This window comes from Macaca nemestrina, chromosome 2, assembly GCF_043159975.1.
Source record: "Macaca nemestrina isolate mMacNem1 chromosome 2, mMacNem.hap1, whole genome shotgun sequence".
Taxonomy (NCBI): Eukaryota; Metazoa; Chordata; class Mammalia; order Primates; family Cercopithecidae; genus Macaca; species Macaca nemestrina.
In genome coordinates, this window is record NC_092126.1 from 104,852,450 (window position 1) to 104,870,759 (window position 18,310).

Sequence of the window (18,310 nt, forward strand, 5' to 3'; positions counted from 1 at the left end):
TGAGTTACATATGTATATATATGTGTCTACAAACACACATATGCATGTGTATGTACACAAACCCTCAATCCATTATTCCTAGAAAGTTGACCTATCCTGCTAAGGGGGAACTGGAGAGCCACCTCAGTACATGAAAGGCTGCAAACTACTTGGCCAAAATAGGATTGTGCCTAAGGCAAATGCTCTCCTTGGTCAGGAGTGGTTTCCCAGCTAATGCTTGCTAAGTCTTTGCTTAGTAGTAGGCCTCTCCTTCTTTCCCTGAAGATTTTGATCAAATTCTCTGTTCTTGACATTGGTCACCCAAAGATGACTCTTCGGAAGACACTCTCTATAGAATGACACGTTCTTTTAAATAAGTAAAGACACAATAGAGCAAGATAAGAAAGAAGAGAATGAAAGGGAAGCATGAAATGGAGTAGGGCTGCTCAAGACACAGGAAAACAGATCCTCTACCTGCAAAGCCAGCCGTACAACACCGGAGGTATAGGTCAGCATACTGTGCAAAATATCAAGCAGGGAAAAGAGCAGTGCAGCTGCCATTTCATTGTTGTTTTTACTATCCACATCCAAGCACAGTGTGGCAGTTTCAGTGAGCAGGTTACAGATGTGACTGACAAGTCCTGAGGGCAAAAAAGGAAAAGAAAAAAACCTCATCATTAAGTACACAAATGTGTCATATGAACCAAAAAGAGAGGCATTCTGGCTCGATGTTGCATAAACCCTACGCAATACTTAAACTGTACTCTTATCAGATTCACTAAGGAAAGTTGTTTAAAATGCAGGTTTCCAGGCCTCACTCCCAGAGAGTCTGCTAAGGAGTCAGGGATGGGGCTTAGGAAAATACTTGTTAAAGAAGTTCCCCAAGTGATTTTGATGCAAAGGTTCCAATCCACAGCTTGAGAAACACCATCCTACATAGGCAGGCTTCAATATTGTGGAAATGGCCATACTGCCCAAGGTAATTTATAGATTCAATGCCATCCCCATCAAGCTACCAATGACTTTCTTCACAGAATTGGAAAAAAACTGCTTTAAAATTCATATGGAACCAAAAAAGACCCCACATTGCCAAGGCAATCCTAAGTGAAAAGAACAAAGCTGGAGGCATCACGCTACCTGACTTCAAACTATACTACAAGGCTGCAGTAACCAAAACAGCACGGTACTGGTACCAAAACAGAGATATAGACCAATGGAACAAAACAGAGTCCTCAGAAATAATACCACACATCTACAGCCATCTGATCTTTGACAAACCTGACAAAAACAAGAAATGGAGAAAGGATTCCCTATTTAATAAATGGTGCTGGGAAAATTGGCTAGCCATAAGTAGAAAGCTGAAACTGGATCCTTTCCTTACTCCTTATACGAAAATTAATTCAAGATGGATTAGAGACTTAAATGTTAGACCTGATACCACAAAAACCCTAGAAGAAAACCTAGGTAATACCATTCAGGACATAGGCATGGGCAAGGACTTCATGTCTAAAACACCAAAAGCAACGGCAACAAAAGCCAAAATTCACAAATGGGATCTAATTAAACTAAAGAGCTTCTGCACAGCAAAAGAAACTACCATCAGAGTGAACAGGCAACCTACAGAATGAGAGAAAATTTTTGCAATCTACTCATCTGACAAAGGGCTAATATCCAGAACCTACAAAGAACTCAAACAAATTTACAAGAAAAAAACAAACAACCCCATCAAAAAGTGGGCAAAGGATATGAACAGACATTTCTCAAAAGAAGACATTCATACAGCCAACAGACACATGAAAAAATGCTCATCATCACTGGCCATCAGAGAAATGCAAATCAAAACCACAATGCGATACCATCTCACACCAGCTAGAATGGCAATCATTAAAAAGTCAGGAAACAACAGGTGCTGGAGAGGATGTGGAGAAACAGGAACACTTTTACACTGTTGGTGGGACTGTAAACCAGTTCAACCATTGTGGAAAATAGTATGGCGATTCCTCAAGGATCTAGAACTAGAAACACCATTTGACCCAGCCATCCCATTACTGGGTATATACCCAAAGGATTATAAATTATGCTGCTATAAAGATACATGCACACGTATGTTTATTGCAGCATTATTCACAATAGCAAAGACTTGGAATCAACCCAAATGTCCATCAGTGACAGCCTGGATTAAGAAAATTGGCACATATACACCATGGAATACTATGCAGCCATAAAAAAGGATGAGTTCGTGTCCTTTGTAAGGACATGGATGATGCACCTGGAAACCATCATTCTCAGCAAACTATCGCAAGAACAGAAAACCAAACATCACATGTTCTCACTCATAGGTGGGAATTGAACAATGAGATCACTTGGACACGGGAAGGGGAACATCACACACCGGGGCCAAATGTGGGGAGTGGCGAGGGAGGAGGGATTGCATTGGGAGTTATACCTGATGTAAATGACGAGTTGATGGATGCTGACAAGTTAATATGTGCAGCACACCAACATGGCACATGTATACATATGTAACAAACCTGCACGTTGTACACATGTACCCTAGAACTTAAAGTATAATAAAAATTTTAAAAAATTGATAAATTAGACTTCATTAAAAATTAAAGCTTTCACAAATCAAAAGGTAGTATTAAAAAATAAATAAGGAAGCCAAAGAACAGGAGAAAACATTCTTCTCTCTCTTTCTCCACGTATATATATGTATGTGTATATATATGTATGTGTGTGTGTATGTGTATGTCTGTGTCCAAAAACCTGTATCCAGAATATACAAACAATTCCCACAACTCGATAAAAGTACAAATAATGCAAGTTTTAAAAATGGGTAAAATATGTGAAGAGCCAGTTCCCAAAAGGTATAATAGTCAATAAGTACATGAAAAGTGTTCAATATCACTATCATCAGAGAAACGCAAATTAAAATCACAATGGGATATCACCACACATAGATATAAATAATTAAAATCTAAAAAACTAACAGAAAATGTTAGTAATGATGTGCAGCAACCAGGGCTCACATATATTACTGATGAAAAAACAGTTGGCATTTTTATTTTAAATAAATTTAAATATACATTTATCATATTATCCAGAAATCCTACTCCAAGGTATTTATCCAAGTAAAATGAACACATATGTCCACATAAAGATTCATTAGAGCTTTATTCAAAACAGCCCCAAACTACGATGGGGCACCGTGGCTTACACCTGTAATCCCAGCACTTTGGGAGGCCAAGGTGGGCAGATCACTTGAGGCAGGAATTCGAGACCAGCCTGGCCAACATGGTGAAACCCCATCTCTACCAAAAGTACAAAAAATTAGCTGGGTGTGGTGGCACATGCCTGTAATCCCAGCGACTCGGGAGGCTGAGGCAGGAGAATTGTTTGAACCCAGGAGGCAGAGGCTCTAGTGAGCTGAGATTGCGCCACTGCACTCCAGCCTGGGTGACAGAGTGCGACTCTGTCACAAACAAACAAAAAAAGCCCCAAACTAGAAATAGCCCAGGTGTTCATCAACAGGAGACTAAACAAATTAAGATATAATCATACGATAGAATATCACTCAGCAGCTAAAAAAATCAAACACTGAACTTTACAAGAACATAGATGAATCTCAAAAAAAAAAAAAAAATGCTGAGAGACAGATTCCAAAAAGTAAAGAATTCTATGAAATAAGTTGTATGAACACATTTATTTAAGGTTCTAAAGAAAACTTGACTCTCTTGATTGGGGTCAGAACAGAAGTTATTTCTAGGAGAGGGGAAGATGGAACTTTCTAGGGTGATAGAAATGTTCTATATATTGATGGGTTATTGGTTATAGCAGTGCATACATTTTTCAAAACTAAATATAAGATTTGTACCTTTTACTGCATATATACTTAAATTCAAAAATGCAGGGCTAAGAAAAAACAGGTTGGGACAAACTAGAGAAATGCTTCAGGAAGATAAATAAAGCAGTATGTGCTGTCTTCACTGGGTTAATAAAATTTACTGAGCACTTGCTCTGTTCCTGGCACTATACTCTCACTAGAAGAAATGGGGAAGTGAGTTTCTGGGTAATTTTAAGTTAACTTTTAAGATATGCTGAGTATGATATAACAAAGGGGCATTCAAAGTGCCAATGTTCAAAGGAGATTAAGCCCTAAAAACTAGGTAACAGTTAAAACTAAAAGATAACAACAACAAAAAGAAGCAAAAGATGATCAGAGAGAACATAAAATTCCCCAAAGGAGAGTCAAATTTAGAGAGAAACAGAGTCAAAGACTGAGGGTTGAGTAAGTCCCAAACAGGGGCAAGGATTTACAGAGGAAATGAAGGCAAAGGTGCTAATATAATAGAGTAGAAATCATGACAATGTAAAGTAATGGATACCAAGGAATAACTAGAATTAAAAAGAAAATGGGTGTCAAGAATGTCTAGTTGGATGTCGGCAAAATAGAAGAATAGGAGGTCTTAGGTTTCCCCATGTTCCACAGAAAGTTCTATCAGCAACTATCCAAAGATATGAACACTTTGGTGAAATCCTCCAAAATTGGGAATAAGCCTGAGTCACCTGGGTGGTTTATGGACCTTTTCCACATGAAAAGGTAAGATAAAGGGTCTTATTTTGACTATACCACCCTTCCTCCTCCCAGAGGTTAGCATAGTGCCACAAAGAGAGGATTCTCCAGGGACTGGGGTTTCTACAGAGGGAAAAGAGAACCAGAGGTGGACAACCGTCTTCTCTAGCATCCTGTAGCACTTTCCAGAAAGCCCACTCCTATCCTCATGGAGAAAACAGGGGAAAATGCTACCACTAGACCAACTGGGATTAGGTAGAAACAAAGCAGGTATAGTACAAAGCAACTAGGACATAGATATGGTGTTAGCTTTGTGTACCTGTCAGCAGCAGTGCCCAATCAGTGGTACCAGCTAATAGCCCATCCAACTTGAAAAGCTCAAATAGTCACTCCAGAAGTGATCAAAAGTTCTACCCAGCTTAAATTCCTACACAGTTAGCCTCCAGGACCAGCCTCATACCTTGCCCCAAAGCCTCACATCCAGGGAGCAAGACAATCATCACAGCAAATTTCTACAAAGAGCAGAGGCTCTATCTGACACACCCAGGAGTTTAAACAGCACTCAGTCAAGCTTCGAAGCTCACCTCAAGAGCCTGCCTAGACAGAGAGACAAACATCAACTGTGCATTTTTAATAAGCATAGCAGATGCTCCCAGCCATTCCAATCAGCATCCTGATCTCAGCCCCCTCTCAGGCAACCCTGTTCAACTATGAACTCAAATAGTAAAACTATCTGGCCAGAGAATATACTCCTGTGGCCCGGCTCAATGATGGACCAACTGTATTGCCAGAGATCAACCAGTGGTCTCACCGGATAGAACAGCCCAGCCAGCTGCCTCATCAAAATTGAGAGCAAAGGCAGCAGCCCAGCCATCTAGAGAGCCCAAAACAAGCTCTTCCTTTCCTGCCCATGGCTATTAAAGCTGGCCCATCTACAATAAAAGCTAAACGAAAGAGTGAAGGTCTATCCCTGCCAAAAAAGAAAAACACCTTAAAAGCCTAAAAAGAAGGCTATCTCCTCAACTGCACAAACACCAATGCAAGAACACAAGAATTACAAAGAATCAGGAAATCATGATATCTCCAAAACAAACTAACAAAGCTGCAAGAACAGACCCTAAAGAAATGGTCAAATTTTATAAACAGAAATACTAGAGACAATACTGAACTGAAAAATGCAAACAGGAAGCTTCAACATCAGGCTCCTTTACACTGAAGAATCAGTGAACTTGAAGATAGAACATCTGAAATTATCCAATCAGAGCTGCAAATAAATAAATATATAAGAGTGACAAAAGCCTATAAGGATTATGGAATACCATGAAGAGACCTAACCTATGCATAAGAAGAATTCAAGAAAAAATAAAAAAGAAAGAAAGAAAACCAGAAAGCATTTTTAAAGGAACTAATGGCTGAAAACCTCTTTTAATTTAGGGATAGATGCCAACATTCAGGTAGAGGAAGCACAGAGGTCTTCAATAACAGTAAACCAAAAGAAGAGTTCACCAGGACACATAATCAAATTATGAAAAATCAAAGATGAAGAAAATATGCTGAGAGCAACAAGAAACACATTACATCCAAGGGAGTCCCAATACAATGTCAGTAGTAGATTTCTTTACAGAATTCCTGCAGGGCAGGAAAGAGTGGGATGATATATTCAAAGGGCTGAAGGAAAAAATGCTGCCAAACAAGAATACTTTACCCTACAAAATTGTCTTTCCAAAATGAAAAAGGAAAACTTTCCCAAACAAATGCTAAGGGAATTCATCACCACTAGGCCTGCCTTACATGACTGGCTAAAGGGAGTTCTTTAAGTTAGAACAAAAAAGCACTAATAACATAAAACACACAAAATCACAAAACTCAATGGTATAAGTAATATAAAGCCATATTCAGGATACTTTAGAACTCTAATGGTGGAATGTAAAGCAGCTTTACTCCTAGTATGAGGGTTCCAAGGAAAAAAACTAATAATAATAACTATAGCTAAAATAAACTGTTAAAAAATGCATATTACAAAATGATGTAAATTCTGATATCAAAAACATAAAATGAAGGGGAATAAAATTGTAAAGCTGTATACAAAGTTAAGTTAGCAGCTTGAAACAGACTGTTATAAGATGTTCTATGTAAGTCTCATGGTAATCACAAAATAAAAATGTATAGTAGCCACACAAAACAAAAATAGAAAAGAGTCAAAGCCTATCACTATAGAAAACCATCAAACTGCAAAGGAAGACAAGAGAGGAAGAAAGAAACAAAACAACCATAAAATAATAAAACAACAGAAGTTTGCTTTTTTCTGTGGCACCTCGGAGGCGTTTAGCTGCTTCAAGATGAAGCTGAACATCTCCTTCCCAGCCACTGGCTGCCAGAAACTCATTGAAGTGGACGATGAACGCAAACTTTGTACTTTTTATGAGAAGCGTATGGCCACAGAAGTTGCTGCTGACGCTCTGGGTAAAGAGTGGAAGGGTTATGTGGTCTGAATCAGTGGTAGGAAAAACAAACAAGATATCCCCATGAAGCAGGGTGTCTTGACCCATGGCCATGTCCGCCTGCTACTGAGTAAGGGGCATCTCTGTTACAGACCAAGGAGAACGGGAGAAAGAAAGAGAAAATCAGTTCATGGTTGCATGGTGGATGCCAATCTGAGTGTTCTCAACTTGGTTATTGTAAAAAAAAAAATTAAAAAAAGGAGAGAAGGATATTTCTGGAGTGACTGATACTACAGTGCCTCACCGCCTGTGCCCCAAAAGAGCTAGCAGAATCCACAAACTTTTCTATCTCTCTAAAGAAGATGATGTCCGCCAGTATGTTGTAAGAAAGCCCTTAAACAAAGAAGGTAAGAAACCTAGGACCAAAGCACCCAAGATTCAGCGTCTTGTTACTCCACATGTCCTGCAGCACAAACAGCGGAGTATTGCTCTGAAGAAGCAGCGTACTAAGAAAAACAAGGAAGAGGTTGCAGAATATGCTAACTTTTGGCCAAGAGAATGAAGGAGGCTAAGGAGAAGCGCCAGGAACAAACTGCAAAGAGACGCAGACTTTCCTGTCTGTGAGCTTCTACTTCTAAGTCTGAATCCAGTCAGAAATAAGATTTTTTGAGTAACAAATAAATAAGATCAGACTCAGAAAAAAAAAAAAAACAACAGAAGTCCTTACCTATCAATAATCACCTTGAACGTAAACGGATTAAATTCTCCAACAAAAAGACCACAAAACTAGACCTAACTATAAGCCACCTACAAGATACTCACCTCACTTTTAAGGACACACACAAACTGAAAGTGAAGGAATGGAAAAAGATATTCCATGCAAAGGGAAATGAAAAGAGGGCAGGGATTCTTCTATTTATATTAAACAAAACAGACTTTAAACCAAAACTACAGAAAGAAACAAAGAAAGATGTTATATAATGATAAAAGGGTCAATTCAACAAGAGTATATAACAACTGTAAATATATATGCACCCAACATCAGAACACCTAAATTGTATAAAGCAAATACTAAAGGATCTAAATGGGGAGATAGACTACAACGCAAGAATAGTATGAGACTTACCCCACTTATAGCAATGGACAAATCATCCAGACAGAAATTAATAAGAAAACACTGCACTTGAACAACACTTTAGACCAATGAACTAACAGACATATGCAGAACAAACATCCAACAGCAACAAAACATACAATCTTCTCAAGCACACATGGAACATTTTCAGGATAGATTACACATGAGGACAAGTCTTGACATGTCTTCACGAGTATTCACAAATTTAAGAAGACTGAAATAATAACATGTACCTTTACCAACTAGAATGGTATTAAACTAAAATCCAACAACAGGAGTAATTTTGGAAAACTGACAAATACATGAAAAACAACACGTTCCTGAACAACCAATGAGTTAATAAAGAAATTAAAAGGGAATTTTTTTAAAAATTGAGACAAATGAAAATGGAGATACAAAGTTCTAAAACTTATGGGATACAGCAAAAACAGTTCTGAGAAAAAAAGTTTATTGCAATAAGTGCCTACATCAAAAGAGAAAGGTCTCAAATAAACAACTTAATGTTGTGCCTCTAAAAAAAAAAAAACACACTAAGCTCAATTTTAGCAGAAAAATAAAAAATATCAGAGCAGAAAACAGAGAAATAGAACTAGAAAAGCAATACTAAAATAAACTGAAACTTGTATTTTTGAAAAAATAAAAATTGAGAAACCTTTAAGGAAAAAAAGAGATGACTCAAACAAATAAAATCAGAAATGAAAGAGAAGACATTAAACAGAAATACAAAAAACCATAAGAGACTATTGTGAACAATTAAATGCCAAAAAAGATACAGGGGGCGGAGCAAGATGGCCGAATAGGAACAGCTCCAGTCTCCAACTCCCAGCGCGAGCGACAGAGAAGACCGGTGATTTCTGCATTTTCAACTGAGGAGCGCAGCTCATCGCCAGCAACGGATCAAAGCTGGACAGAGAATGACTTTGACGAGATGAGAGAAGAAGGCTTCAGTCCATCAAATTTCTCAGAGCTAAAGGAGGAATTACGTACCCAGCGCAAAGAAACTAAAAATCTTGAAAAAAAAGTGGAAGAATTGATGGCTAGAGTAATTAATGCAGAGAAGGTCATAAACGAAATGAAAGAGATGAAAACCATGACACGAGAAATACGTGACAAATGCACAAGCTTCAGTAACCGACTCGATCAGCTGGAAGAAAGAGTATCTGCGATTGAGGATCAAATGAATGAAATGAAGCGAGAAGAGAAACCAACAGAAAAAAGAAGAAAAAGAAATGAACAAAGCCTGCAAGAAGTATGGGATTATGTAAAAAGACCAAATCTACGTCTGATTGGGGTGCCTGAAAGTGAGGGGGAAAATGGAACCAAGTTGGAAAACACTCTTCAGGATATCATCCAGGAGAACTTCCCCAACCTAGTAGGGCAGGCCAACACTCAAATCCAGGAAATACAGAGAACGCCACAAAGATACTCCTCGAGAAGAGCAACTCCAAGACACATAATTGCCAGATTCAGCAAAGTTGAAATGAAGGAAAAAATCTTAAGGGCAGCCAGAGAGAAAGGTCAGGTTACCCACAAAGGGAAGCCCATCAGACTAACAGCAGATCTCTCGGCAGAAACTCTCCAAGCCAGAAGAGAGTGGGGGCCAATATTCAACATTCTTAAAGAAAAGAATTTTAAACCCAGAATTTCATATCCAGCCAAACTAAGTTTCATAAGTGAAGGAGAAATAAAATCCTTTACAGATAAGCAAATGCTTAGAGATTTTGTCACCACTAGGCCTGCCTTACAAGAGACCCTGAAGGAAGCACTAAACATGGAAAGGAACAACCGGTACCAGCCATTGCAAAAACATGCCAAAATGTAAAGACCATCGAGGCTAGGAAGAAACTGCATCAACTAACGAGCAAAATAATCAGTTAATATCATAATGGCAGGATCAAGTTCACACATAACAATCTTAACCTTAAATGTAAATGGACTAAATGCTCCAATTAAAAGACACAGACTGGCAAACTGGATCAAGAGTCAAGACCCATCAGTCTGCTGTATTCAGGAGACCCATCTCACACGCAGAGACACACATAGGCTCAAAATAAAGGGATGGAGGAAGATTTACCAAGCAAATGGAGAACAAAAAAAAGCGGGGGTTGCAATACTAGTCTCTGATAAAACAGACTTTAAACCATCAAAGATCAAAAGAGACAAAGAAGGCCATTACATAATGGTAAAGGGATCAATTCAACAGGAAGAGCTAACTATCCTAAATATATATGCACCCAATACAGGAGCACCCAGATTCATAAAGCAAGTCCTTAGAGACTTACAAAGAGACTTAGACTCCCATACAATAATAATAGGAGACTTCAACACTCCACTGTCAACATTAGACAGATCAACAAGACAGAAAGTTAACAAGGATATCCAGGAATTGAACTCATCTCTGCAGCAAGCAGACCTAATAGACATCTATAGAACTCTCCACCCCAAACCAACAGAATATACATTCTTCTCAGCACCACATCGTACTTACTCCAAAATTGACCACGTAATTGGAAGTAAAGCACTCCTCAGCAAATGTACAAGAACAGAAATTATAACAAACTGTCTCTCAGACCACAGTGCAATCAAACTAGAACTCAGGACTAAGAAACTCAATCAAAACCGCTCAACTACATGGAAACTGAACAACCTGCTCCTGAATGACTACTGGGTACATAACGAAATGAAGGCAGAAATAAAGATGTTCTTTGAAACCAATGAGAACAAAGATACAACATACCAGAATCTCTGGGACACATTTAAAGCAGTGTGTAGAGGGAAATTTATAGCACTAAATGCCCACAAGAGAAAGCAGGAAAGATCTAAAATTGACACTCTAACATCACAATTAAAAGAACTAGAGAAGCAAGAGCAAACACATTCGAAAGCTAGCAGAAGGCAAGAAATAACTAAGATCAGAGCAGAACTGAAGGAGATAGAGACACAAAAAACTCTCCAAAAAATCAATGAATCCAGGAGTTGGTTTTTTGAAAAGATCAACAAAATTGACAGACCACTAGCCAGACTAATAAAGAAGAAAAGAGAGAAGAATCAAATCGACGCAATTAAAAATGATAAAGGGGATATCACCACCGACCCCACAGAAATACAAACTACCATCAGAGAATACTATAAACACCTCTACGCAAATAAACTGGAAAATCTAGAAGAAATGGATAATTTCCTGGACACTTACACTCTTCCAAGACTAAACCAGGAAGAAGTTGAATCCCTGAATAGACCAATAGCAGGCTCTGAAATTGAGGCAACAATTAATAGCCTACCAACCAAAAAAAGTCCAGGACCAGATGGATTCACAGCTGAATTCTACCAGAGGTACAAGGAGGAGTTGGTACCATTCCTTCTGAAACTATTCCAATCAATAGAAAAAGAGGGAATCCTCCCTAACTCATTTTATGAGGCCAACATCATCCTGATACCAAAGCCTGGCAGAGACACAACAAAAAAAGAGAATTTTAGACCAATATCCCTGATGAACATCGATGCAAAAATCCTCAATAAAATACTGGCAAACCGGATTCAGCAACACATCAAAAAGCTTATCCACCATGATCAAGTGGGCTTCATCCCTGGGATGCAAGGCTGGTTCAACATTCGCAAATCAATAAACATAATCCAGCATATAAACAGAACCAAAGACAAGAACCACATGATTATCTCAATAGATGCAGAAAAGGCTTTTGACAAAATTCAACAGCCCTTCATGCTAAAAACGCTCAATAAATTCGGTATTGATGGAACGTACCTCAAAATCTTAAGAGCTATTTATGACAAACCCACAGCCAATATCATACTGAATGGGCAAAAACTGGAAAAATTCCCTTTGAAAACTGGCACAAGATAGGGATGCCCTCTCTCACCACTCCTATTCAACATAGTGCTGGAAGTTCTGGCTAGGGCAATTAGGCAAGAGAAAGAAATCAAGGGTATTCAGTTAGGAAAAGAAGAAGTCAAACTGTCCCTGTTTGCAGATGACATGATTGTATATTTAGAAAACCCCATTGTCTCAGCCCAGAATCTCCTTAAGCTGATAAGCAACTTCAGCAAAGTCTCAGGATACAAAATTAATGTGCAAAAATCACAAGCATTCTTATACACCAGTAACAGACAAACAGAGAGCCAAATCAGGAATGAACTTCCATTCACAATTGCTTCAAAGAGAATCAAATACCTAGGAATCCAACTTACAAGGGATGTAAAGGACCTCTTCAAGGGGAACTACAAACCACTGCTCAGTGAAATAAAAGAGGACACAAACAAATGGAGGAACATACCATGCTCATGGATAGGAAGAATCAATATCGTGAAAATGGCTATACTGCCCAAGGTAATTTATAGATTCAATGCCATCCCCATCAAGCTACCAATGACTTTCTTCACAGAATTGGAAAAAATTGCTTTAAAGTTCATATGGAACCAAAAAAGAGCCCGCATCTCCAAGACAATCCTAAGTCAAAAGAACAAAGCTGGAGGCATCATGCTACCTGACTTCAAACTATACTACAAGGCTACAGTAACCAAAACAGCATGGTACTGGTACCAAAACAGAGATATAGACCCATGGAACAGAACAGAGTCCTCAGAAATAATACCACACATCTACAGCCATCTGATCTTTGACAAACCTGAGAGAAACAAGAAATGGGGAAAGGATTCCCTATTTAATGGTGCTGGGAAAATTGGCTAGCCACAAGTAGAAAGCTGAAACTGGATCCTTTCCTTACTCCTTATACGAAAATTAATTCAAGATGGATTAGAGACTTAAATGTTAGACCTAATACCATAAAAATCCTAGAGGAAAACCTAGGTAGTACCATTCAGGACATAGGCATGGGCAAAGACTTCATGTCTAAAACACCAAAAGCAACGGCAGCAAAAGCCAAAATTGACAAATGGGATCTCATTAAACTAAAGAGCTTCTGCACAGCAAAAGAAACTACCATCAGAGTGAACAGGCAACCTACAGAATGGGAGAAAATTTTTGCAATCTACTCATCTGACAAAGGGCTAATATCCAGAACCTACAAAGAACTCAAACAAATTTACAAGAAAAAAACAAACAACCCCATCAAAAAGTGGGCAAAGGATATGAACAGACAGTTCTCAAAAGACGACATTCATACAGCCAACAGACACATGAAAAAATGCTCATCATCACTGGCCATCAGAGAAATGCAAATCAAAACCACAATGAGATACCATCTCACACCAGTGAGAATGGCGATCATTAAAAAGTCAGGAAACAACAAGTGCTGGAGAGGATGTGGAGAAATAGGAACACTTTTACACTGTTGGTGGGATTGTAAACTAGTTCAACCATTATGGAAAACAGTATGGCGATTCCTCAAGGATCTAGAACTAGATGTACCATATGACCCAGCCATCCCATTACTGGGGATATACCCAAAGGATTATAAATTATGCTGCTATAAAGACACATGCACACGTATGTTTATTGCAGCACTATTCACAATAGCAAAGACTTGGAATCAACCCAAATGTCCATCAGTGACAGATTGGATTAAGAAAATGTGGCACATATACACCATGGAATACTATGCAGCCATCAAAAAGGATGAGTTTGTGTCCTTTGTAGGGACATGGATGCAGCTGGAAACCATCATTCTTAGCAAACTATCACAAGAACAGAAAACCAAACACCGCATGTTCTCACTCATAGGTGGGAACTGAACAATGAGATCACTTGGACTCAGGAAGGGGAACATCACACACAGGGGCCTATCATGGGGAGGGGGGAGGGGGGAGGGATTGCATTGGGAGTTATACCTGATGTAAATGACGAGTTGATGGGTGCAGCACAGCAACATGGCACAAGTATACATATGTAACAAACCTGCACGTTATGCACATGTACCCTACAACTTAAAGTATAACAATAATAAATAAATTAAAAAAAAAATAAATGCCAAAAAATTGAATAACTGGGAAGAAAGCATGTATTCCTAAACACATATAACCTATTAAGACTAAATCATAAAGGAAAAGAAAACCTGGGCCAGGCAGTATGGCTCATGCCTGTAATCCCAGGACTTTGGGAGGCCAAGGCAGGCAGATCACCCGAGGTCAGGAGTTCAAGACCAGCCTGGCCAATATGGTGAAACCCCATTTCTAATAAAAATACAAAAATTAGCCAGGTGTGGTGGTACATGCCTGTAATGCCAGCTACTCAGGAGGCTGAGGCAAGAGAATCACTTGAACCCAGAAGGTAGAGTTTGCAGTGAGCAGAGATCACATCACAGCACTCCAGCCTGGGTGACAGAGTGAGACTCTGTCAAAAAAAAAAAAAGAAGAAGAAATAGAAAATCTGAACAGATCAACAAGGAGATTGAATAAATAGTAAAAAGTCTTCTGTCAAAGAAAAGTCCAGGACCTAATGGTTTCACTGTTGAATTCTACCAGACTTTTAAAGAAAAACTAATACCAATCCTTCACAAACTCTTCCAAAAAATCAAAGGGGAAATAATACTTCCAAATTCTTTTTATGAGCCCAGCATTACCCTCATACCAAAGTCAGACAAGGATATCACAAGAATAGAAAACTACAGGCCAATGTCTTTGATAAATACAGATGTAAAAATACTCAATAAAATGCTAATAAACTTCATTCACTATGATCAAATGAGATTTATCTCCGGCATGCAAGGATGGTCCAACATATGCAAATCAATAACATATCACATAATGAAGTAAAAAATTATATAATCAATATATGCATAGAAATAATTTGACAAAATTCAACATATTTTCATGATTTAAAAACTCTCAACAAATCAATGTACCTCAACATAATAAAGGACATAGATGATAAGCACAGCTAACATTATATTTAACGATGAAAAAATAAAACATTTTCCTCTAATATCCGGAAGAACACAAGGATGCCCACTCTTGCCACTTATATTGAACACAATATTAGAAGACTTTACCAGAGTAATTCGGCAAGAGATAAAAAGAAAAGGCATTCATAAAGGAAGAAGTGGAATTGTTGCTGTTTATCAACAATATGATCTTGTATATGGAAAACCCTAAAGATTCTACCATATAAAACTGCTAGAACTAGTAAATACAGGCTGGGCACACTGGCGCAAGTCTGTAATCCCAGCACTTTGGGAGGCTGAGGCAGGAGGTTCACTTGCAGTCAGGAGTTCAAGACCAGCCTGGTCAACATGGTGAAACCCCGTTTCTAATAAAAATACAAAAATTAGCCAGGTGTGGTGGCACACAGCTGTAATCCCAGCTACACAGGAGGCTGAGGTGGGAGAATTGCTTGAACCTGGTAGGCGGAGGTTGCAGTGAGCCAAGATTGCACCACTGCACTCCAGGCTAGGCAACAGAGGGAGATTCTGTCAAAAAAAAAAAAAAAAAAAAAAGAAGAAGAAGGAGGAGGAGGAGAAGGAGGAGAAAAAGAAGAGAAGAGGAAGTAATAAATACAGTTAAGTTGCAGGATACAATATCAACACACAAAAATCAGTAGCGTTTCTATACACTAACAACAAACTTTCTGGAAAATAAAAAAAAAGTCATTTACAATAGTTGTAAAAAAAATACTTGGGAATAAATTTAAGATGGTGAAAGAATTGTACCCTGAAAACTATAGAAAATTAAAAAGAAAAAGAAAAGAAATTAACAAAGACTTGGATAAATGGAAAGATATCCCATGTTCATGAATTGGAGGAATTAATATTGTTAAAATGTCTGTTCTGCCTAAAGCAATCTACAGATTCAATGCAGCAATCTCTAATAAAATTTCAATAGCATTTTTCATAAAAATAGGCAAAACAATTGTAAAATTCAAATGGTACCACAAAATAAATTCATATGGAGCCCCCAAATGGCCAAGGCAATATTGAAAAAAAAAAAAGAACAAAGCTAGAGACATCACACTTCCTGATTTCAAACTATACTGCAAAGCTATAGTAACTTAAAAAGCATGGTACTGGCATAAAAATAGACACATTGGTCAGTAGAACAGAATAGAGAGCCCAGAAACTAAACATTTGTACCAGCTGACTTTTGACAAAGGTATCAAGAACATATAATAGGGAAAGGACTGTCTCTTTAGTATGTGGTGCTGCATAAATCAGACATCCATATGTAGAAGAATAAAACTGGACTCTTATCCTCATCCTATATATAAAAATCAGTTCAAAACTACATGACACTAGTCTGGGCAATAACTTTTTAGATTTGACCTCAAAAGTGCAGGCAACAAAAGCAAAAATAGAGTTACATCAAAATATAAAGTTTCTGCACAACACAGGGAAAAAACAACAGAGTGAAGAGATAAGCTACAGACTGATAGAAAATATGTGCAAGCCATACATCTGATAAGGGGTTAATATACAAAATACATATGGAACTCAACAGCACTACAGAAGAACAGTTTAATTTAAAAATGAACAAGGAACTTGAATAGACATTTCTCAAAAGAAGACATACAAATGGCCAACAGATACATGAAAAGATGCTCACCACCAGGGAAATAAAAATTAAAACCACAATGAGATATCACCTTACATCTATCAGAATGATTATTATAAAAAGAAAAGAAAAGAAAAGAAAAGAAAAGAAACCTTGGCAAGAATGTGGAGGAAAGGGAACTCCTGTACACTACTGGTGAAATGTAAATTAGTATGACTATTATGGAAAAGCATATGGAGGCTCCTTAAAAAAATTAAAAACAGAATTACCACATGATCCAGAAATCCCACTTCTGGGTATTTACCCATAAGATTTGAAATCAACACACTGAAGAGATATATGCACTCTCATGTTCATTGAAGCACTATTCACAGTAGCCAAGTTATAGAATCAATCTAGGTGTCCATCAGCAGATAAAAGGATAAAGAAAATGTGGTACATACACATAATGGAATTTTATTCAACCTTAAAAAAAAAATTCTGTCATTTGTGACAGCATGGATGGACTTAGAAAGCATTATGCTATGTCAAATAAACCAGACAGAGGAAGACAAATACTGCATGTTCTCATATACATAGCATCTAAAACAATAAAATACAAAGAAGCAGAGAGTAGAATGGTGGTTACCAGAGACTGAGAAGATGGGCAGAATGGGGAGATGATAGTCAAAAAGGTACAAAATCTCAATTAGACAGAAGAAATAAGATTTTTTTCTTTGACATAATGCACAGCATGGTGAATATAGTAAATAATAATGTATACTTCAAAATCAATAAGAGTATACATTTCAAATATTCTCACCACAAAAAAATAGCTATTTGAGATGATGAACATTTTAACTAGCTTGATTTAATTATTCCACATTATATTCATAAATTACAATATCACTTTGTACCCCATAAATATACAACTATAATTTGTCAGTTTACAACTTAAAAAATTAAAATTAAAAAAAGAATGTTAAACTGAGATAATTCAAAACCTGAGAAAAGTTCACTAATTTGGCAATTTCCAGGCCACTGATAACTATCATTAGTAAAATTTGCTAGGTACTGTGGACTGAAGTCAGACTTCAAGTTACCAGATCTTCCATGTTGCATTTTCCCACATACCATGTAAGTGGTGACATATTTGCTCCCCTACTGTTTCAGAATTTGCCCAAAGAAGAAGTTAGGAAATAGGAAGGGAGGAGAGAAGGAGGGAAGAAAAGAGGAAGGGAAGGAGGGAGGAGGGAGGAAATGAAAGAGGGAAAGAGGGAGGGAGGCATGGGAAGGCAAGAGAGGAGGAGGGAAGAAGGTAGGAAGGGAGGGAGTGAAAGAAGGAGGGAGGGAGGGCAGGCAAGAAGGCTTAAACCTGGGTTTGCATAGGGCTGACACTACCAGTGGTCCATAGCTCCTAAGGGTATGAAGAGAGAGGAAGCAACTGCTGTTAGTCTCCCACCTTACCTAGTGGACTACTAATGTTGGTGAAGTTCTGTAAACAGGCTAATACATGATGCATTTTACTAAGTGAAGAAATAAATCTAAAAAGAAGCAAAGCAAGTCAAGGTAGAAACTTTTGGTACGGAGGGGAGAAAAATTAACACTCCCCTATCTCCCTACTTTTATTCTTCTCCACATATGAGCCATGATCAAGACAAGATATTCCATCTCCAAAGTGGTAGAGTGAAGTTTAAAGATATTGCCAAGTCTGTGTTCTCCAGAGTAAGACTTTCCAAGAGA

General features: G+C 38.0%; 1 protein-coding gene and 1 pseudogene across 8 annotated transcripts in view; one reads left to right on the forward strand and one right to left on the reverse strand.

The window, feature by feature from the left end:
* The window catches only part of LOC105480615 (unc-51 like kinase 4), a 682,911-nt gene that overhangs the window by 208,933 nt on the left and 455,668 nt on the right, over positions 1–18,310 (reverse strand). For 7 of the 8 annotated variants that reach the window (XR_011619999.1, XM_071091486.1, XM_071091487.1 and 4 more), the window contains one exon: positions 454–620. Coding sequence is in view for 6 of the 8 variants with exons in the window: in XM_071091486.1 (XP_070947587.1) it covers positions 454–620 (167 nt within the window). In the remaining 2 variants the exon portion in view is untranslated. Of the gene's footprint in view, positions 1–453; positions 621–18,310 lie in introns of those variants that run through there. The other variant, XR_011620000.1, reaches the window with a different exon arrangement.
* LOC112426441 (small ribosomal subunit protein eS6-like) lies at positions 6,872–7,653 on the forward strand (annotated as a pseudogene).